This window comes from Mycteria americana, chromosome 3 (genome assembly GCF_035582795.1).
Source record: "Mycteria americana isolate JAX WOST 10 ecotype Jacksonville Zoo and Gardens chromosome 3, USCA_MyAme_1.0, whole genome shotgun sequence".
NCBI lineage: Eukaryota > Metazoa > Chordata > Aves > Ciconiiformes > Ciconiidae > Mycteria > Mycteria americana.
Genome location: NC_134367.1, coordinates 83976099 through 83999384, shown reverse-complemented (window position 1 = coordinate 83999384; position 23286 = coordinate 83976099). Strand labels below are relative to the sequence as shown.

Sequence of the window (23286 nt, the reverse complement as noted above, 5' to 3'; positions counted from 1 at the left end):
GGCTGCATCGAGACGCTTCATAGAATGGGGCAAGAGCCTTATGTGGGTCTCATTCAGACCTCCAATAGACTACCCTAACTAGAGGTGTTCGCATCTTTTCAGTCTGTGATACACTGTAAATATCACTCTTGGAACCCAGATACGGTTTAAAATCAGTCTTAAAAAACTCTTGTGGCTTGAATGCTGTAGTCTTCCACTTGGTTGAATTCTTAAATTTTCTTTCCCCATATGCAGGAATAATTCTTTTTAATGTGCCATTGTTTTAACTCACAGGTTTTTTCGTTTTATTTTTGCATTGAATTATACCAAGCCATTTAAGGTGGATATTCAACATCCCCTACTTTAGTGTGGGTGTCAAAGGGTAGTGGAGTTACAGCAACGCTATGCTCAGTCATTCACTGGGCAGGTTAAAATGTACGTGGCAGAAGAGGTGTGAGCCTGTGATGAGAGTACTTTCCTTGGGGTGTCTTCTCATTTTCCTCTCTTTTGACTCAGTGCAGAACCACTGGAGCTATTCTGACCAAAAGCCAGAACCCTTGTAGTGGAAACACAGAAAGGTTCATAGGTTTAGCAATTTGTTATTTCTGTTATTCTTGGGATTCTTACACTGATAAAACCAGTAGTAATATGCCAATAGTAATATGTACACATGGGGACACTGTCAACAGCATGGAGTTCCTCAGGATGCCACTTACTTAAATATATTAATCTTTCTTTTAAAGGCAGGAGAAAACCCAGGAGTCAGTCCGTCCAGGCACACACTGCTTTAAACCAAAGGCCCCCTGCTTCAAGTCACTCCGGACCAATTGTAGAAAGCCGCCAGCCTTTCATCCAAACATCTACATCTGCCCATGAAATTGCCCCAAGGCTTTCTAGTAGTCAGCTGTCGTTCCACAACTCGGCAACATCTGTGTTTTCCCAGTCCCCTGCTGTTCCTGTTGCTGGCCAGCTGACTGTGCAGGACCGAGCTGCAGCAATGCTCAGGTCCAGTCTGGCCTCTTCCACCAGCTCAACTCTCAGCCTGCTGTTCGGCAAGAGAAGTTTTTCAAGTGCTTTGGTGATTTCTGGGCTCTCAGCTGCAGACGGAGGTAACACCAGTGACACCCAGTCATCCAGCAGTATGAATATTGCCATGGGTCCATCTGCTAGAGCAGCAAGTCAAGCAACTCGGGTAAGGCTGAAGCCAAAATAGCAGTACTAAGCGTGAGCTACTGTACTGCTCTCCTGTCGGGTTCCTGAACTGTCCTCGCCACTGTTTGGTTTCTTCCTTCTCAAGGGTCAGAAAACAGTCTTTTCCAAAACAACATCAGGATTTTGGTATTTATTTTGGATTTTGCTACATCACAATGACAATGAGACTGTTTAATATTAGTGTGTATATGAGAGTGATGTATTTGTACGTAATTGACAGGTTGGCTGTTAAGCACGCACCTGAAATTGCAAACTGGGGCAAAGTCCCTCTTCCTTTCACTCAGACCAGGGACTTAGGTCTCCATTTTCTGCAGCCCAGGTGATGTGTACCATCATAAGCAGACTTAATAGCTCCTTCCTTGTTTGCTTATGCAGGACTTAATTATTTGTACAAAGAGGAACGGTTCCCACTGAACTGTGCACTTGTTCTGTCCCTCTCTCTGACCAGAAATTCAATCCAGGACCTGAAAACCTTGTTGCTGAAAGGGTTAGTCAAAGGAAGTCTGTAGGAAATATTTCCCAAAGGAAACCTGCATGCCCTGTGATTCAGCATTTTCTAACAGCAAAACAGTACACACAAAGAACTTCCAGCCCTCTTCCCAGTAGGCTCCCAGTTGTATTCCCATCTTTCCTGGAAAATTCAATGCACATAGTAGTGCTATTGTTTTATTGTCTACTTAAGTATATTTATTTAACTTTGGTTGCCATCAGTTGCTTTCTTGAATTCTGAAACTTTCACCTCAGCACTACAGAGCAGTAATGTGAGAAGACGGACTAGAGATAAAGGGCAACTGCAACTAGAGGTTGAGTTGACAACATAATTAAGACAGACTTTTGCATTTGGCCTATCAAAATGGAAACCAAATTGGCAACAATTTGGATATGGACTGTGGATATGGAAAGTCCAAAACACTTTTCTACTACTGTCGTTCTGAACTGCATATAACTTCCCTAGTTTTCAAAGAATTTGCCAAACCTCAAGTGAAAAAAGCTCCTTAGCATGTGTGTATTTTGCTCTCATCCCAAAAATACCATGTATGGTATAGTTCCCTGGAGTTTTGCCATGAACTGCAACAGAAGTTGATTGATCGTTACTCATCTGGGTCCAATCCTGCTTTATTACTCTAACGAGCATTAATATTTCTACATGTACAGCTGAACATATCAGATGACAAGGCATAATTCCAACTCTCAAGAGTTTATAGCCTAATTTGCAAGAACTCAGCCAATCTGCAATACTGAGTACTAATGCTAGGATTCACCTTGTCTAAACCATCTAAAATTTGGGCCTGAAGTCTCAGTAGATTGTTGGTGTGGCCTCTATATTCAGTGGAGAGGACAATCCACTTCATCCTTACAGCTGGCAGGAAGAAATCTTCCCCTGGGACACTTGTATCTCTCTGCCAACCTTTAACAGCCTAGATGATATACTAAGTTGATACTAGATGATATACTACACGGTTAAATTTAGATGAGGTGAGTCCTGGCCAAAGTAACTACTCAGAGTCCAGGTGCCTATTTGATTGAAAGTGGTAAGGAGGAAGTGTTTTATTTAAATGTTAACACAGCACAGTTCTAGAAAGCTTTTATACTAATGGACTCCTTACAGTGGGGTGACGCTGTGCATAACATTTTTCAGACTGATAATTGCATTCCAGGTTTGATGAAAAGGTTTCTTTGTAAGTTGGATTTAAAATTTGATGTATAAAGCAAGCCCCAGAGCAACCCGATTCAACTTCTTAGAAGTCAGCCCTGCTTGGAGCAGCGGTTTGGACTGGATGACCTCCAGAAGTCCTTTTCAGTCCAAATTATTTTACAGCTCTCTATACATGTACATCTGCGGTACTAAACCTCGAGCTCCTGGTCTGCTTTTCTTTCCAAATTTATGCGTTACACAAAGTGTGACAAGTACCTCTTCAGAAGCCCCTTGTGAATAATGCATGTTAAGAATCCCATGCCGTTTCACAGAAGGACATTCCTAAATCAATTTTTAACTTTTTTCACCTGTCACTTCAAAAACTAGCTCAAGTGTTACTTAGAAATTTCCTAAACTAGTTGACTTTTTCTTTTCTTTCTTTCTTTCTAGCAACTCACAGAGACCGGTGAAGCAACTGATGCTACAGAACCTAGACCGCGGCGAGAGGCAGGTCCGGCCCACGCCATATTCATGAGTCAGAACCTGGAGTGCAGAAGGGCCAGCCAAGAAGATATGGCCCTGGAAGACACTGCTTCTCAGCAAAGCCTCTCTGAGGAGCAGTAAGGAATATTCCCAGCGCAAGGGCCACGCGCTTCTTAGAATTAAATAAAGACAGTTAGGTCAGGGAGCTGCACGTGGGTTTAGGTTCTTTCAAATGTAACAAGCAACCTCCAAATGTTTATTTTTCTAACTTCTACACAATAATACTATGGGGCAGATGTTCTTCAGCTAAAGGCCTTGGCATGGGTAGGGTGGGAACATGTCCTAAAAAACACACAGCACCACTTCATCTCAGGTTCTTGTAAATCCTGGAACAATGAATACAACCTGTTTAACGTTCCTTCCCCTGGAATGAGTGGAATCATGAATGAATACAGTGGGAAATGTATTAATACAACTCAGTGAAAAGCACACAAGACATCTCTTTCCTGCCATAACTAAACAGCTGATTGCATGCAAACTAATTGGCATTTGACCTATAACATATAGCAAAAGGCAACTTTGAACAGAAGCAATGAATACATAAAAGGACAGTACAACATGTCCTGTAACATTAGAGCTAAATCGGATTTTTTTTTTTCCAACAGCAAATCTCTTATTTTTCTTTAACATGTTATGCAGGTGGTAATTCTGAATAGCAACATAGCATCACAGAGTGATATACTGCATGCAGCCATCTTGAAATATGGTGTGAACAAGCCATGCTACACAGATTAACAAAAGTCAGGTGTGAGAAAAGAAAGTATCCAGTGCATGGAAAGCCTTCAAAGCATATGGTGCACCTTATCTGTGAAGAAAGCAGCTTTGCATAAACACCTGCTCTTAGGTATTATCTCATGCTCCTGTTTGGTTTACAGCAGTGTTTCTCAAATTCCAGGCAACAGCCCCCTTGGGAGTTGCAAAAGGGCCCAGGGGAATCCTCCTCAAGGACAGGCAAGTGCAAAGCAGGCTGTAATTATTGTCTGGAGGTGTTTGTATTAGGAAGGGAACAGCTAACTGCCTTTAATTGCTGGACACAGCTCAGTGTCCATAAACACTTGTAGCCAGTAATTACAGAGCATTCTGATTTCCCTCCCCCAGAGAAACTGAGCTGCTGCCAGTCTAATAGTTGCATAAAGACAGATGATGCAAAAAGGGAGGCCATGCTTTCACAAAGTTTGAGAAACACTGATTTGCAGGAATGCATGACTACTTTGGAAGCCAAAAGGCTGCAACAAATCCTTCCTCTACTATACAGTCTAAACACACACACACATGCGTGTTCTTTTTTTTTAATTAAAAAAAATTGCAGCTATCAGTGTCTTGCTGTTCCTCTTTACTGTAACTACCATAGATTGTTTCTAATTCTCAACACAATGATGTGCAGCCAGGCTGTCTTGTCCCAATTAACAAGAAAGATTTAACAAGAGATGCTGTAGCTAAGTCATTACTGCTAGGCGATACACAGTTGCATTCTGAGCTTCCTACTGTGCCACACTTAAGATTATAAGTAGTAAAACTAAATAACACCTAGTCAAAATAAAATGATCCAAGTATGTTTTGTGTGGCAGCAGTTTTTGGGTTTTCTTTTTTATTTTGAATTGTTTTCACTTGCTTTCTGCCTTATGAAATTGAGAAATCTATTGTTTTTCTTTCACTTCAGATCTTGATGAATTGATTACTTACAAAGCTCAGCACACCCTAGGCAAAATTCTGCTCATGTTCGCAAGGGCAAAAGCAGAGTATTCATGTACAGCCCCTGAGACACGTGGTCATCAGTGCAGTTTAGGCCCTACTAATGTCTCCTCCAGCATCCAGGTGGGATGTGGAAGAGGAAATTGAATTCAGCTGCTCCCTTCTGACTATTTCTGGCAGATCGTACCTCTCCTCCCACCACTCTGCTCATGAAGTGCTTCATTACAAATGAAGGATGGAGGTTATAGAGGTAGGTGGAGGGCTCTTACCAACAGCCACCAGCCCCATTTCTGCCTTGGGGGCTTTTGCATGGCAGCTTGCTAAGATAAACCATCACTGCTTTGTCTTCCTACACCCTGCCTTGTGTGGAGGCAGGGCAAACAGGCAGCAGTGGAAAGCACTAAAAAAACCTTTCCCATATTCGGTTAGCCTCACTTAGGTCTCCAATTTTCACATCTTTAACTTGTTTGAATTAATTTCCATCAAAAATAAGTAACTCCAGTAGTCCCAATCAACCTAAATTATTCTATGTATCCAACTCAAGCATACTAAACCAGATGTTTGGGCAACAGCTGCACAGATCCTCCCAGCAGCAAGCCGCTGTATCTGCTTAGTGTGGACCGAGGCCCAGCAACACCACCTTCCCCCAGCACCACATCTTCTGTAACATTCTACCATCTCCATGGCCTCTGGTACTGCACCCCAAGATAATGCAGCTGCCTCCCAGTTCCTCACTCAGTTCAAGCCACTGGCCCCTGGAGCATCACTCCTTGGGGACAGCAGTGAGCCACGAAGCCCAGCCTCCTGCTGCACAGGGCGGCTGCCAGAAAAGGCATGTCCTAACTCCTTTGTTGAGGCACACTGCACAAGCAGGGCAGAGCAGGAGTCAAGGTAAGATTCAAAAATTAGTTCCTTTTTATAGCCACGTCTTACACAGTTTTTATTTTGCCTTAAAGTTGTTACTGTAGCACAGTGGGTTAAAAAAACCCCAAGAGTGACCATTAACCCCAGTAACAAAGACAAAAAAATAAATCAAAGGTGACAGCACAAACTCTCCCACATTACATTTCTCCATAATTGTGGAGATAGTCTGCTGTTACTAGTAAGACTATATGCAGTGTTTTTCAACATGGGCCAATCCTACAGAATTATCAGACATGATGGTCAGAAGTAAAACCTGGAAGTAGGTATGAGGTAGTATTGATTTAAATACATCTTAGACCTCCCCCCCATGTTTGCATGAGGTAGAAATAGACCCGATTACTCTGTACATGACGGAAGATGCATTTAAGGCTCCGATGCACACAAAGCTAACAAATAGGTACGTAACCTTTACACAAGGCCTAATCTCAACAGTAAGCCGCTCAGAACAGCTCTGCATAGCACCAAAAGGCACCCGAGTCCTTAGGAATGCTATTCTCGGCACCAGTACCTACTGATACACAAAGGCTCTAAGCCATACTTTTATTCCTGGAAGACCTAAGCACCTTGATACTTAACCTCACACATGAGGTGCTTCAGAGTTGCAAGACGGAGGTACCTGTGACACCTCAGGAACCCCACCTGTTGGGCAGTTTCAGGCTCTGAATGAGAAGCAAAGGCAACTTTCACTGCTTTTAAGTCAGCTGCGGTGCTGATGAGAGGTTTCACAATGCATAACGCTGTTGTTAAAACTTGGCCCTGAAGTTGCTCAGGCTGAACAGTTTGCCGACATTACATGTCTGATCTCTTAGCACAGCTGTGATGCAGAAGGATGGCCACCACCAACACATAAATACCTTTTATATGCAATTCCGTTTTGTGTCAGTTTTGAAGATTTGGGTGCTATGCTTGAATTTTTCCAGAGCTGCAGAGGCCACTTCCTCAGCAGGGGCTGAAGGCAGAAGCCTGCCCGATGCTCGTTCAGCCAGCCCAGAACCTTCTTGTTTCTACAACCTGAAAGCAGTGATGCTCCCATCTCGCTAGCAAGCTGAATGCATCCTTTGAGGATATCAAGCACTCAATCCACAAGAGCATTTGGTACATGCGGTTCTTTCAATAGCAATGTCAGAAGGGATGAAGAGATGGAGGCCCTATCTGCCTCCCCCCAGCTTAATCCCAGATAACATCACCATTGCTGAAAAGAAACACCAGGAGTGATTTTATCCACACTAGCTCAGTGGGGCCCTCCCAACCAGAGAGCAGAGAGGAACACATACAGTACAGGAGGTTACAGGAAGGAGGATAATGAGTATATGGTAAAAGAAGCACAAACGCAGTACTTCAGCCCTTGCATTAAATGTGGGATACTCACCCCCCTCCCATTTTGTTTTCCTAAACTTTCCTTTCATTAATAGGCTCTTGTTTACACCATACAGTAGAAGCCAGGTGCTACGCTCCTAAGGGTGAAACGTGGCCCGACGATCTGGTGAAAAGACTTTCAGTAACATTTTACCAAAGCCAACCACAGGCTGCTGAGCTGCTCACATCCACCAGGTACGCTGGCAAGCCCCCAGCCTGGCCTTCAGCCCAGCTGTTTCCCACCACAGCAAGCAAGTAGGAAACAGTGATGGACGCAATGTACAAAGTTTGCTTCCATTCATCCAAAAACAGAAATGCTGGAGGTCCTGCTGTTCCCTCCATTTTGAAATGTCATACAAACTTCTTCTATGTGAGGAACTGGAGTTCTCATTGAAAAGTCTCGCCTCACTCCCAAAGACAGAAAATCTTGGCATTCATTGCATTTAAGACAAATGTTAACAAAAAGGACTTACCAGTGTGAGTCTTTTTCTCTTGACAAGATGGCCAGGTACCCTCAATATCTATGAATGGGGTTCTGAAACTATTATGTTCGTAGGAGTCCCTGCGATGTCACTCACAGCTTTTTTTAAAAGCTATTTATTAGAATAAAGCAAAAAATGTCATCTGCATTTGGCTCCAACCCACCAACTGACTGCTCTTCTCTTGCTGGGGAATTTAGGTTAAAGATTAGCTGAATTTCGTGCAGCTCATTTTAGAAGATTAGAATTACCAGTGAAATTCTCCAGCATGTAATAATCATCTTCTCATCAATGTGTGTTTTTTAACTACCCAATTATTGCCATATTTAGATTACTCCCTGGATTGGGAGCTGGTATTTAATTACAATGTTTCACTAGTGGTTGTACATCCTTAAATCTGCAACACAGACATATTACTTATAATTAACTTTGCAGTAGGTCCAGTGTTAAAAATTCACCTCTCCCATTCATCCTTCTCAGAGTCTGACAGGTCAAAAATTGTCTAATGCATGATAAATAATGCAGGCCCTGTTTATTCCATGCTGTGTGCAATTTTATGTTGGAATTACAAGCCTCCTTGCCGAAGACGTTCTTGATTCTCGGGCTTCAAGAGAGTAATTGGTACCTCATATTCTCCCCTTTTTTGCACCAATTGAAACCTGCAGGTGCACTAATGTTGTCATCTGGAATCTTGCTGGTACATCAGAGGTTATTTTCACCAAATGTGTGCTATTAGTAAAATCAGCCCATCAGGGGAATTGTGAATGCTCTGTTTGTTGTTACAGCGCTCTCAAAGCCTTCCAAATATTTTACTAGTGCAAGACCAGACAATAAATTTTTACCTCTAAAGTAAACACAGGGTGTCATAAAAACTAAGGTTCAGTTGGAAATATTACTTTCTCACTCACTCCATGTATATTTGAAACAGGCGAATCATTTCTTCAGGACTGTCTCAGATTTAAAGGCCAGACATGACTGTTAAGGTCATCTAGGATCTCCTGCTGAACACAGACCAAAATTTCTCTTTATTTCTCTTGAAAAGCACTGTAGCTCAGAGAGAAGATGGGCTTAAAGAAGAACAACAACAAATTAAAGACTCTCACCAATCTTGAGACAGGCAGCAGAAAGCAAGAGCCACTGATGTCAGTAGCAAAAATACCCTCTGATTTAAAAGGGCTGATACTTCACTCACAGTTCCAGCGAAGGAAAAATCCACCTCCATTTTGGAAGTCCTTGCACCATGAGACAATGGCTTAAAAGTACTATAAATGCACTTGTCAAAAGTTCCCCAAACTTGTTATTATGATTCTTTTTTCTTTTTTTCCGGTCTATTAAATGATGGGACTACAGTAGGCATCATGGCACTACATGCAGGGCAATATATCTACTTTTATGAGTAACAAATACCACTTTAAGTGATGAACTCCCAGCAATACTGGCTGAACTGGAATTGGGAAAACTGAACTCTGCCATCACTCCTGAAGGAACTTCCCTCCCCAGCCTCTACAGAGGAGTGTCAAATATCTCCATTTCATTTAGCTTTAAAGGTCAGTCCTCATTTAAGACTCAACTGCAGTCCCACTAAAACCTTGCTAGACTTTGGGTAATTATTTAATAATTGAAAGAACTCTTCTTTTGCAGCATATTTTACAGCTTAAGAGACTTAACATTGAAACAGTCGGACATCCAACACTTAAGCGCAGAGAGGTTTCTGTTCGAAAGTCTATGGCACATAGCCCTGAAAAAGTTCACTTTGGTCCCAAGTCCTTCACCTCTAACAAGGTGTCTTGTCCGAGTAAGATGCCTGAAGTAATTAACGGGTTAGTGATACCTTCAGGGCACAGCCTTATTTTGCAAAAAGCAGCCAGGAGCTGTACAATCCCAAAGGAGGGGGACCCTGAGAGGAATTATCTTTTTCCCAAATATGATGAAGACGATACTACCATCCAAACGGATTTGGGCAGAATGGTAGTGTAACGGGGCAGTCAAGGAACAAGGCCATGGCATCCTTTAACATGGCATCTACCTCCTACCATCTGTGGAGGGGCAATGTTTGTACCAGACCCCCATTCTAAATTCAGGAAAGAGAAAGGACATGCCCTCCATGCTCCCAGCTGTTTCCAGGGCACCTGTAAAAATGCCTGTCCCCATCCAGCCCCCTACAACTTTGGGTGTCAGTTTTACAGAAATAAATAACTAAAGCGATATTTGAAAATGTCTTTAAATAGTTTGCTCATTTTAACAGTTGTTGAACTGAACAGAAAAAAGTTAAGAAATGACTGAATTCTTAACAACTTTTTACAGCCAGAGATGACTATAAATCATACAATGAACAAGCATGCACCTGGGAGGGAATTCTGTTTTCCCAACATGCAAAACTGATTAAGTGGTAGCACTTTTCCTGAACACATTTGCACACCTCATAGGGAAACACGTTGTCTAATACTCTCAAACACTTCTTATTTCACCATTAACCATTAAGCATGTACAGAACTGAATAAGGAAAAAACCTCAACCAAACAGAAAGTATCAATAAACATAACAGATTGTAAAACCCATATAGACAAAAGCAGTATTAAGTCAGGATTGACTTAATAAACTCTGCATGGAAAACACAAGTCGAGATTTGACTGAACTCCATGGACTTGAAGATTTATATATATAATTTTTTTAAAGGGGTGCAAGAAACTTGAAAATAAACCCAAAATGCAGCCCTCTTATCAACTACTGTCTGGGCCACTTAGGAGAGGGTAGAATTGGTTATTTTTCCTCCTGAAGTGGAATTCTGTAAATGTCACTTGGGACTACAGGAAATTTCCTTGGAATTCTAGACAATCCTTCTTATACTGCAACTGGAGAGAGGGGTGTCTGGGGGTAAGGGGAGAGCATCTGCTTATTCCTTCTGCTTCATGAATTGTCAGTACCCATGCTGAAACACACTTGGACACACCTAAGCTGGGTCACCAGCAACAAAGATATTTCTACATAAACCAGGCAGAGCACACATACATTTTGGGCAGGGTTCTGTTCTGTTACACCAGGGCTAAGTACCAGATGCTGAATTGCTCTCTAGGCAGAACAGTCCACACCACACTCTGAAAGTCTAAGATCTCAAACAGATTTGACAGTTAATTGCTTTTACACAGTGTAACTAAGATAGGAGTCAGACCACCTAACTTCCAAATACCCAGATTAGAACTGGATGTTACCTATGCATCTGTTCAATTTTTGTAATGGATCAGCTTGCAAACGGAATAAACAAGAATCCTGGTATCTCATTTTCACATTTTAGAGTATTACCAGCTTTACCTTGCTAACCCTGAAGGCTCCAGTAAAGCCTCCAGGGGCTAAAGCAGGAAGGACAGACTCTAAAACATCCGCAAACTGTTGTAATGTTTTATAAAAATAAGTGTTTACAGGCAAGGTCTTCATTTTCTGCAGGATTCCACAGCTGCCAAGATGTCTTGCAAAATGCTGTTTCTGTTTTCCTTACTAACCTAGAGAAAGAGAAATTAAAACTGATGTAATTTGATGAATAACCTCTATATCAGTGTTTACTTCAAGAACAAACAAAGCAGAAATTCAAATGCATTTCTTTCTCAGTGGAGGAATGTTGAGCGTCAAACACCTGCCTTCTTCTGCTACTGAGAACACAATAAGCTAAACCCACAAACCTGCATATGTAATTGAATATTCAGTGATCTTTTTGATTTAATTACCCATGGTATTTTGCAGTATTATTCAGGGCTTGAATAACTAACAAGAATCACTCGAAGAACCAGCATGTACTTTTGTCATTACTAGAAATCCTTTTCAATTACCAAATATAATTTTCTTACTATAAAGTGGAGTTCTTATACCTTCAGTACTTGAAAGGGTTGTATTTATTAGGATGACAGACCTAGTCAAAAACATCTGCGATGAAAAAAAATTAAAACAGGCTTAGCAGCGCAAGTCTGTATTCTGAGAAACCTTAGCATTGCAGGATAGAAACACCTTGAAAAAGAAATAAGACCACTTGAGACAGCTGGGGGGCTTTTGTAGCACGCTGAGGTATGCCTTTGGTTGACCAGTCCATGGAAATGTTGGGCTTTAAAAAGCACATGTGAAAAATCCATATAGTCCAGTGTCCTGTCTTTTGCTGGGCCCATCTGCATTGCAGCATGTGCAGACTACTGTAAACTGTCAAGCAAATGCTAGCGCTTGCTAGTCAGCTCAGCTCCCAGGTGCAGCAACGATAGAGCACAGAGCTGGGGGGGGTGTGTGTGTGTAAATTACCCCTTCCTGACAGACTGGGTCCTGATACAGAGGCCAGTGACCCACAGTGCCATGCATTGCTAACTCACCCAAAACCTGGGGAGATGGCTGGGGTGGTGAAAGGGTTAACAAGCAATTGTGAAGTGTCAGCAAAAGCCTCACTTTAAAAAGCCTAAGAAATTTTCCCCACTGTTCAGATCCCTGCAGAGAAGGCAGGAAGAAATCAGACAAAGACAGATGAGCCAAAAAAAAGTAAGGGTGTTCATATTTTTAACGAAGTTTGAGAAATGCTGTTTGACAAGGAAGGAGAGACATCACACTATGCATGGCATAAAACGCTCTACCAGCAAGGTTTCACTGCATTCCCTGTAGCTGCATTTGAGATCTGAGCACAAGGGTTTGTATCCCTTCCAGTACTACAGTCAATACTAAACAGGAGAAAGTAGTAGTATTATTATTAAAGAGGTGACAGTCCTACCTGAAGAATTTGGCCCTAGGAGCCTACTGCTATTTACAGTCACAGACATCCTATCCAAAAGCTGGAAACCAACACTGTAAAACCTAGAGACGGTGGTCTCACCTACGCCACGTGAATTCAAGAGAGCAGATCAACATGGGATTGATGAAAAAACAACATTAAAAAAAGGGGGGGGGGAGAGGGGGATGAAAGGGAAGATCTGCCTGAAAATGTTGCTGTGTTTACTGAGCATCATTCCAAGATAAACAGAAAAACCCACAATAACAAAGACAGCAAGACAACAAAGAATGGAATTGCTCTTCAGTAACACTATTGAGAGACCCCAAGGTAAACAAGGCACAGAGCACAGATCAGCCAAACTCTAAATCTCACAGCAAGTGTCCTCATATTCTGACTTTCAAAGGACCTTCTGAACATTTAATAGCTCTTCCCACTGTCTCACAGCCAACAAAAACAATACTACATTTTATCTATCCCTTTTCCATACCTACATGCCAGAAGTCCAGTGAGAGCAGCAGAGAGAAAGTGCCAAGTGCTGGGAATTTTCACAACTGTTTTACAAAGGCTGCTTGGTAGATATAAGTCTCCTCTTAAGACATGGAGACATCCTGTGCAGGCAGCTTTCCCAGAGAGAACACATCTCCCAGTATCTGTACTGAATGTACAAACAGATGGGTAGATTTTTAGACAGGGAGTTGAAAGTAACTGTAGATGCTGCGTATACTAAGCATTTAGGTAATTTGGAGGAAACTACCACCTAGACTCCAAGCAGGCAACAGTAGAGGACAAAAGCTTTCTTCCCCTGTTAAAGTACTGTCAAGGAAACCCCACTTGTTCAGTCTGTTCAAATGGAACTTTTTCTTCTTCTGATCCATTTAACTATTTATTTTCTTTCTTAAAAGGCATATGCAGCCAAACTTCACTAATGAGTTTCATGGAAGCAAAATCAATAGATGGGAAAATGGGAGAAAATGAATATGTGCCAGCTGCTAAGGATACCTGATCTTATTTATGACACCGTGTCTGCAAAACTACACAGACCTGGGCAGTGCAAAAAGATCCTCTGTAGTTTCACTGGAAAGTTTAGTTCTCAGCAAAATGGAATTGGGCAACAATGGAAAGAAATGCATTAAATATCAGAGCTCCTATCGTTAAGTGCTCTAAACATAATAAATTAAACATTTGGGACCTCAACTGCTTTTAGGGCATCTGGACCCATTTACACCAACTGAATATGCTTTCAAAACAGAAGGAACTGTAAAACCCCAAACAGCTGTCTCTATGCACTTCACGTCAAACATCAGAACTGTCCTTGTGACACTAAGAGAAGGATGAGAAAACTCTGCTGAGTTACTTGAATGCAGATTAACTCCACATTAAGTGACAAAGAAGGCAGAACTTTTTTGGAAGGTAGCCACCTACTTCTGCACACTTCCAGGCACCATAAAAGTTAGTAAGAAATTACTGACCATGAGCTATTTGGGCACTCCAGGTTCTCCCCATGCCACAGCCTTTGAAGAACATAGCTGGTGATCCAATATTTACTTCAGCTAGTAACACCTCTGACTCCCCACGGGCAGGTTCTGTTCCTGCTCGTGCACACGTTTTAACTAGCTGGGAAAAGGCATGTAGCGTGCCACTGGAGCAAGCGAGACAGATGCTCTCCTGCACAAGACTTCAGCATAGCAGGTCTCTGCCACCTGGGAACTATTGCAGTCTGTCACACATTTCACACCCATGCTTTTGGCTAACAGATTCACCAGAGAACTCTATTTAAACAAAGAAACCTGCATGTCCTAATCTCAGCAGCATAAGCAGGATGGCTCATTTTTTTTAGTAAAGTTTTTTTCAGCTAGAGAAAATATTGCTCCATTGAAATTTGCATAAAGACTTTTGCTGGCTGTAGTCAGTACTTAAGAGAAAGATGTATCAGCAGACTAATACAGCTAACAACCTGGGGCTGAGTGGCACACGCCCTCAGAACATCACCTGATAAAAAGAGACAGCAGAAGCCTCAAAAGCTTCCTTGAAAAGCCAAATGCTGTTTTCTAGCACTGTTTCCTCCCCTGAGATGACCAAACGCACACTATTGCCTTGCCGTGACTGCAGCCTAAGCACCGAATGACTGTTACTTTCAGTAAGGCATTCTCCATTCCCTCTTCCCCTGTCCTACCACTGTAAAGCAAGTCATATAAAATTCACATTCACGTGCATCCCTGTTCAGTAGCCTGACAACTAACACACATCAGCTTGCCAGTGGGAAACCTGGGGTTTTATCTCTAAAAGGAATGGTAGGAGTTGAATGCTTATGTGAGGAAAGGAATTTTCTCTCGTCTTTGCTCCTAGGATTGCTTTAGCACTTAAACAAACAGGCATTTAATTTAAAAAACAGAAACTGAAGATGATAATGGGACCACCAACTAAAAGAAAGCACTGCAGTTTTATTAATTTTCTGAGCACTGCAGTTTTATTAATCTCACTTTGAAGAGGAAAAAAGAAGATGGAGGCTTTGCTTTCTCTGCAGTAATTAAGATCATTCAGTATAAAGTTGTTGAGATAGTGTTTTTTCCCTCCTCATTCACTTGGATGAAAACAAAGTAAGCATTCTCACTGTGACGTGCACCTGATAAAGAACAGGCTGCAATAGTATGCTGCTCTACAGCATGTTACCCCTGTTGGTAAGCCAGGATGTGTAAGTACCACTTACTGAATTTATAATTTAGAGAGATGCACAGTTCAGTTTTGGATATATAGCTTTATTCTCTACTACAAATAGTACACACTGAGCAGAAAACTAAATCAAAGGAGTGGGGGCTGCATTTAGCTTGTTTTTGTGAAGCACCCAGGATGCTCAGAGATGTTAAGGAAAATTCACACAAGTATTTCTGTGAACAGGCTATGTTTTGTTGTGGTAAGTTTCTGAGAACCTCCCTGTAACTGATCAGAAATGCACTTTGAAGCCCTAATATTCTGAAAATTATGTCTGTAAAAATAACATAATGAATTCCAAAATTGTTCACTGACTCCAGAGCAAGTGCACTCCATTTACAAGTGTGTGTCTTCTACAAATAATTTCTACAAACTCCACTGCTGCCTTTTTTTTACCTTGAATATGTTTACTGGTAATATTTCTGCAAGCCAGTCTGGGGAAAAAAAAAAAATGAAAAATCTGACTGTACTTTAAAAGATTTTACTCTTAGGAATAATGAATACTTATACGGCAATAATACTACAGCAAGAAAACCTTTTAAAACAACTATATCATTACTTCTACAGCCCCTCACAAGCAAAGCCAGCTGTGTGAGACTGCTACAGCAAGTGCCAAATGTGATTTTTTTTTTAATAAGGTGAACACCTGCCCATTAAGAATAAAATGGAAACTAAAAAACTTATTTCATACAAGCTACCCATAGCTATCAATTGGAAGTAACAATTAGTTTTTAAACAGAGCCAAATACAAACCAGCAACCTAGAACAGAAGGCTCTTTAAGGATATTAAATATTACTCACATTGAACACTTTAACATCTTTCCTACTTCTTATTTCTTCGACAAGATCCAGTGGCTTTCCCTTAGGTATTGGAATAGTTCCAAGCACCACAGTCCCTGAACCAGTCAGCGTTTGACGAACAGCTTGAATAAAAGCCTGGCTGAAGAGTTCCATTTTACCAATCTCATCTATGACACAAATTTTTTTCTCTGCATCACTGCCATGGTTTACCTGTGGAAAAGTACATCAAGAGACTGTAAACAACACAGAAATAATTTCTATGCTAATAAAATAAATACCTCCAAAATAAATCAATTCAATTGTAATACTGGGGAAAGTGGAAGAGTCAAAGCTGCTGCTGGTAAATGACAGACTTCTAAACCTATCATTTCTATTCCAGCACAGATTTTTGGAAAGATGAAAATATATGTACAGCATAAGTACCAACTGCAATAGGAAATATCCATAATACCAGTTTTCCTTCAAAGCATAATTCTCACAATGGTCCCACACGAGCTATTTGACAATTAGGAACTGCACTTTGCCTACTAGCAGCTCTCAATCAATCTGAGGGACACCAACTTTTCAAAACTTCACTCTTCCCGTCAAATTATGCATTTAGAATAGATCAATATCCACACAACACAAGTATTAAAAAAAAGATTAGACTTGCATTAAATCTAGATTTGGAAGTTTCTCCTCTTGTAGCTGGGTCAAAGGAGGGTCAAAACTAGCATTTCTCTCAGAACAACTAGCTTTCTTCAAAGCTATCCAGATAACAACCAAGCCGTTTCCAAGCCTCTCTCACATCAGAACAGGCATCTTCCATTTCTTTGTCAAGATATAGCTTATTCTGTAGTCCTAACCATCCTCCTGGATCGTAGGATAGGCACCATGCTAATAATTAACCACATTTGTGGTGTGTTTGCTTTTTTCATGAAGTGACTACTGTGCCAAACTGTACCGTGCTGCAGACTGGTGTAAGCAGCAGGGAAGTCTAGGAGAGAACATGGGTGACTGCTGCTGAGGGAAAGGCAACTCGGAAAGCGGAAGAACTATTCAACAGAAAAGGAAGTGCACTGCCTACCCTCTCTTGGTAAAAGTAACTGAGAACTGTACTCCATTATTTATAGAAGTGAGGAGGAAATCAACTCAAATGATCACTGTACATCCATGAACATATACCAACACCAGCCATATTATACAGAACCTAAAAAAAAAAAAAAGAAAAAAAAAATCAAAATGTTTTCCCTTGTGAAGGCAAAGTATTTGCTTCTGGGAAAGTGGAGGAACATGGATAACATGCATCCTAAAATCTTTTCAAGCTAAGTCCCTGCTGAGTAGCTGTTTTATCTAAAATCCTTTCATAGATCAGTGAGCTAAAAAGCCAATACTGGTCACTAGGTCACACATTGACAAACAGAGCATTTTGCTTTGAAAAAAATCCTCAGTCCTGCCTGGTAAAGTTTTCAGAACCAGAGAGATCATCCATTGTAGGATCTACCCCTGTTCTCACTGGAGGGAAGGAGATCCAAGCCTTAAGAGCTGAAGCTGTCCTCAAGACTAACTGGGCACATGCCCACTCCGTGCTGCTCTCTGATCAAACCGGACCATACCTATGACTCTCCTGCTCTTATTCTTCATTTGCCTCTTCTTGTTTCAGTTCTATGATCTTCCTCACTCTCCTCCTCTCCCATTTTGTGCTGCCTACACGCATGACCACATTCCCACAAAACTGATTAAAAGCACTTCCAACGAGAAGAGGGTCATGCACTGTCCGACCCTGCTGGCCCCTTTTCTTCTTCTCTTCACTCTCTTGTACTTGCAGAAAGCTATATAACAACCAGAAAAATTCAACACTGCTAACCCCTTCTAGCAAGATCTCTCCTGGACTTCACATTAATGCAGCAGTAAAAGGATTCCAAATACAGCACTGGCTTAATGAAGTCTTTTTTTATTAAACTATCCTTCTATTTAGGACAGTAAATCACATTACAGTGAAATTAAACATAGAAAAATTGTCCCATTTTATTCATATTTCCTTTCTCCCTTGCCTCCAACGTCTTTGCTGCCCTACTCTCAGACTTTAATGTTCCTTGACAAAAACAAGAATCAGATCCTCAATCTCATTTTTGCTCCTTGCACCTCTTCAGTGTTCTGTTCTTTCAAAATTCATTAAGAAGTCCCTTCTTCCTTGGCCTCTTGAGTTTTGGCAGTAGAAAAATCACAATAGGATTTTTTTAGTAGTACAGTTCAGCAGCTGCTGCACACCGTTTGTGATATGTTATTGCCAAATTCAGATCTGTTCTTGTTTAATTTTGGAGAGGGGAAAGGTTGGAGTGAGAGAGAGGAAGGAGAAGGAAAAAGGCAGTAACAGAATGTTAGGAGAAGGATAGGAAAAAAGACTGTGTGGAAAGTCTTGTGGCAGTTCAGAGCACTCCTTGTGCAGCAGGCTAAATCCCAAATTAATCAGGCTGCTGTTATCAGTTAAAATCTACCGGTCTGCAGGTACTTATACAGTGGTAATCAAAAATAACCACTGGATTCAAGAAAGAAATGCTTCTACTGGAAGAAAATGGGAATCAGAGCAAGAAGGCAAAAAGGCTGTAAAGAAGAAGAGCAGCAGCAAAAGCCTTTTTCTTGGACCCACTGACTCCACCCAGTTCTGGGTGGTAAGCCACTCCTACATTTTGTTTGCTTTCCAATATGCAAGACAGTGGTATAGGAAGAAACTTCGTATCAGCTGTCTCTCAGGCCAGGGAGGTCCTGCTCACAGGATGATGTCACATCAAGAATGAGAGGGGACTGCAATCTCTCCAACACCACAATAAGCACAAGAGAACAAGTCAGATTTGCCCCTCCAGCTTCCTGATCCTGAAGTCAATCAGAATCAGCAATACCCAAGAAACAGGCCATTTATTAATATCAAAACCTAGTGCTCTAGAAGGGCCTTCCAGTAACACTGATTATCATAAAACATCAATTTTTCAGCAGCTTTCATAGAATACTCACATTTCTCAGCATAGGTAGAACCAACTGCTCAAATGAAACAAGGTCTACAACATACTGTCCGACCCGATATTCACGTCTTGAAGCAGAAGAATCAGAACTGAATTCGAAAAAGAGATACACAATTCCTTCTAAGTAATCAGTTTAGTGAAAATTCACTGCAGTCATTTCAAGTGGATTTATGATATATAATGATATATGATAATATGTGAATATATGATAAATGATATACAAGTCAAATTCCCTTAATTCTTCTAAGAAAAGGAAAGAAACTCTGTAAACCATCCATTAAGTCATATTGCAGATAGCATACTTTCAGATAATAAATATACCATAAGCTACCTTCACAACTGTGTAAGCTCAAATTTGAACAGTGTACGGAAGGAGAATGGGATCTAAAAGCCAGCAAGTATGTTTACACTGAAATCAAAATACATGCCTGCAGTTCAAATCTTTGAATTTGGTAACGTGACACTACAGACAGCATCACAGCAGTAGCCCAAATCTCAGCATGGGCTGCAAAACCCTTAAACAATCTTGGAAAAATACTCAGTTTGCATGTGCTGCATCACACTATCCTAGGTGAACCCCCTTTATCAGCAATATCCAAATTATTTAGCCAGATCAACTATGTCTGAATGAGGTGCTAACGTCCACACCTGGACCTAGACTAAGTTTTGCACAAAGCGTGAAAAGCTACATCTAGTGAATCAGAAGAGACTGTGAGCCCTTCTGCACTTCAGAGGCCCCCCTCTTAGTAGAGCTCTGAAACACTCTTTTCCTTAAAATTCACATGTGGGTTTTGTGGGCCAGTCAGTGGCTCTTTAAAACAATGTTATATGCAATTTCCCTTTTATTTTCCACTTCTGTCTCCATAAATTAGCTGGTGGGAACAAAAAAAATCTTCCTCCCTGCTACTAATAAGCTACTTACTGTATCCCAAAGAGACTTTGCCTCACAATAAAAGGCTTGGCGGTGCTTCCTCTCTATCTGGTGTAAAATAAGAAGTAAGAGAGAACACCCTGCCCTAGCACATTTTCAATATTTCACTGCGCAATAGAGACACCATCTACATACACAACACAGGTATCAGCTGGGACACAAGAACTGAACAAAGAACCTGACCATGAAAGTCATATGTGTGCTGGAAATCACCTTCTGGAGGAGCATTTAACATGCTGACAGACTGGAGCAGAAGCATAAAACAATAAGCCACTTGCAGTTATTAAAACCTCAGTACCTGACTCTAGATAAAGGTCCTCGTTTTCCAGACAAAGTGACAACATCAAATCCTGTTCTCCTGCCACCTTCTCTAACTTCCTCTGTGTAAAATCCATCAATGGGAATGCCTGAGGATTTTAGAACTTGAGTGACTTTCTGGATCAACGTAGTCTTTCCAACCCCTAAAAATAAAGAAGAAACAAAAGGCACACAGGATTAATCTTCTCCACTAAAAGCCCACTTTTAAACACTACAGTAATGATTCAGTTCAGCAGGAACATTGATTACTTTTTAAGTTTGCAAATTGTTTTTTTTTAAATGGTAGGAAAGGAAAGAACAGAAACACCTTTTAAAGTTCATCTTGTACTGACATTGTAATATTTTATTAGCCTTTAAGAAGTATGTCTACAGTGAAGTCACAACAGAATGGTAAAAATATCCCAGGCTACCACTAAACTTGTTAGCTCAGATAGGATGCGGGCAGGCCACAAAACTTGCCCCAAGGCAGGTAAATACACAACAGCCATACTGCTACACAACTGATACCCAAGCTAGCTGGAAGACTGACTGATGAATCTCCCTTTCTACCACTGCTATTCAGTACTTTTTAAGAACAGAGCTGAATTCATCCCCCTGTTAGATCATAAGGTCAAAACTGACTGCTATTACCAGGAGCCTAACTGGCACAAAGGACACACTACTTCTACTGATGTCCTAGAAATCGGAAGCCCTCAGTGCCCCTGCGATATCAGGTCCTACATGGCAAAAAGTATTTCCAACAACAGAAACGTGCTTCTTATGGTAATTGAAGCAAGAGAGGTTTTGACTAGATACAGGGAAAAGCTTTTTTATCGTGAGGACAATCTAGGCCTGGAAGAGGTTGCCCAGAGAAGCTGCACAGTCTTCACATCCTTTGAGGTTTTCAAGATCTGACTGGATAAAGCCTTGAGCAACCTGGTCTGGTCTCATAGCTGACCCTCCTTTACACCTCCTGAAGTCCCTTCTCACATGAATTATCCTGTGGTCCTATAATCCATTTTCTTACCCTAAGACAGATCCTTAAAACCCTCACCACCTGATGTCTCCTAGCAAAGTTTGATGTACTTTCTACAATGTGAACGTTGGCCATGTTCCAGACATCCTCTCAGTTCCCACAAAGGAGCTATTTCTTCTCCTTTGCCATTGTACAAATACATCTCTTGACAATCTCCTTTTAAACTCAAGTTTATTGCCTCTCACAAAATTTAGTGTTATCACTTCTTTTTTAATCATTGCTGTTAAAAAAGTCAGAAGATAGAAAATATCCTGCCGAATAAACCTTTAAATTCCTGGAGACAAGGAATATAGACAAAATGTGAGGTGCCTAAAGATGCCAACATGCACATACCAAATTCCTCCCTTTGATTTTAAGCAGATTTAGGAACTACTTTCTTAACAGTCAATATCAATGGCAAAATATTCTGTGGCTTCAAGAGCACCTAGTCAAACTATTAAGCAAACTGTTAAAAATTGAAGCCAAAGGGATTCCTGGCATTTGAACAACAATAAAATTACAAATGTGGCACCATCACTATCTACCATCTTTCCAGGGCCTTGTCTCTATAAGCGAATTTATACTAATTTGGCTAAGTAGATTTGCTATCTCTAATTTGGTTACCTTCATTCAGTAAATTGTCAAAGAAAGCCAAAACAATTCAAACTAAGTTTAAGAAAGCTTAAAGTTATACATTTAGCTAATCAAAACAGTACACTCAATTTCAGTTAAATGAGCACAGACAAGACCTAAGCAAGCCTAACCTCTTTGCCTCCCAGAGGGCTGCCTTTATTCAGTAGATTGAAAGATAGAATGAAGTGGGTGGAAGGTACTGCTATCTCAGCCTAGCAGTAGCATTTTAAATTAATGCTACCAGACAAGACAGGTATGTGCAAATGTTCACAAAAAGGAGAATTAGGCCCACTGCTTTTACTTCCAGACCACAAAAGAAAGTTTTGCAATCATAATAGCTGGTTTATTTCTTTATCAACCTTATAGTTCGACCCTCATACTCTACACCACTCTACCTCCCCAATAATCAGATTCCCCTACAATGATAAACTACTCCACTGCTTCAGTCGAGGCCTGCCCATCTGGCATACCAATTATTACCTATAACTGAACATTACTTAGGTTGGAAGTGCTAAATCACTACAATTAAGTTACAGAAAAGATGAGTGCTCAGAAATTATTAATGGCTGCTGTTTAATTGAAGCAGGATTACTTGTCCAAGAGGTTTTTTTCCCCCAACATTAACTGCAGGGCAGGAGCCAGGGACAAAGCAGTAGCGTCTGGAAACGTACACGAGATGGGATTGGACGGAGAGCTAAAACGGACTTTCATTAGGATCACGTTCATGAACGCAGCTCTGACCTCAACAGGCGACAGCGGGGCGGGGAGCAGCTACAGGCCTGCAGCCGGGCTTACCTCGCAGGCAGCTGCCGGGCCTGGCTGCAGCTGCAGCCGCTCCCGGGGCTACCTCAGACCCTGGGCCGGTGCTGGGGCCCGCCAGCAGGTGCCTTCCCCTGGCTCTAAGCGCTTCACAGCCCCGCCGGCCCCGCGCAGGGCGGCTGGCTAGGCCAGGCCAGGCCAGGCCGAGCCAGGCCCCAAGGCAACGCCAGCGGCCGCGCCGCCTCCCCTCGCCCCGCTCCCCAGGCTCCTCCTGCCCCCGTTACCTGGGGGTCCCGTGAGAAAAACGTGCTTAGACATAGCGGAGAGCCGCAGAACCCACTCCGCCCTCTCCCCCACCCGACGCGGCCCAGCTGGCGGGAGCGCCGCACCGCACCGCCCCCTCGCTCCACCCCTGGCCCGGTAGTCCGGCCCCGCACCGCCTCCGCCGTCTGCCCGCGGGGAACCGCTCCCCACGGGGCGCGCTGCTTCGCGGGCAGCCGCGGTAAAGCGGCGCGAAGCTCTACCGCCGATTCCCGCCCCCCCCCCCCCCCCCCCCCAATAGCAGCGCCCCGGGAGGTGCTCGCCC

The 23286-nt window shown here is 41.9% G+C and overlaps 2 protein-coding genes across 7 annotated transcripts in view; one reads left to right on the top strand and one right to left on the bottom strand.

The window, feature by feature from the left end:
• Positions 1-5316, top strand: part of PCNX2 (pecanex 2) — a 159981-nt gene extending 154665 nt beyond the window's left edge. For 3 of the 4 annotated variants that reach the window (XM_075495898.1, XM_075495897.1, XM_075495896.1), the window contains 2 exons: positions 723-1171; positions 3278-5316. In XM_075495898.1, coding sequence (XP_075352013.1) covers positions 723-1171; positions 3278-3451 — 623 coding nt within the window. In that variant the 3' untranslated portion in view covers positions 3452-5316. The remainder of the gene's footprint in view (positions 1-722; positions 1172-3277) is intronic. The other variant, XM_075495899.1, reaches the window with a different exon arrangement.
• Positions 5317-8721: 3405 nt separating this feature from the next.
• Positions 8722-23086, bottom strand: NTPCR (nucleoside-triphosphatase, cancer-related). 3 transcript variants are annotated; one of them, XR_012774766.1, is made up of 6 exons: positions 22985-23086; positions 20295-20457; positions 19058-19154; positions 16067-16276; positions 15581-15699; positions 8722-11318 (listed from the first exon to the last, which is right to left on the bottom strand). XR_012774766.1 is itself a non-coding variant. In XM_075495900.1 (6 exons), the coding sequence occupies exons 1-6, from the start codon at positions 23016-23018 to the stop codon at positions 11314-11316; spliced, it is 585 nt and encodes a 194-aa protein (XP_075352015.1). In that variant the 5' UTR covers positions 23019-23086; the 3' UTR covers positions 8722-11313. The 3 variants fall into 3 exon arrangements, 2 of the variants coding, with proteins under 2 accessions (XP_075352015.1, XP_075352016.1); XM_075495900.1 differs by lacking the exon at positions 15581-15699 and adding an exon at positions 11661-11736; XM_075495901.1 differs by lacking the exon at positions 15581-15699 and having other exon boundaries at positions 8847-11318.
• Between the last annotated feature and the right edge of the window lie 200 nt (positions 23087-23286).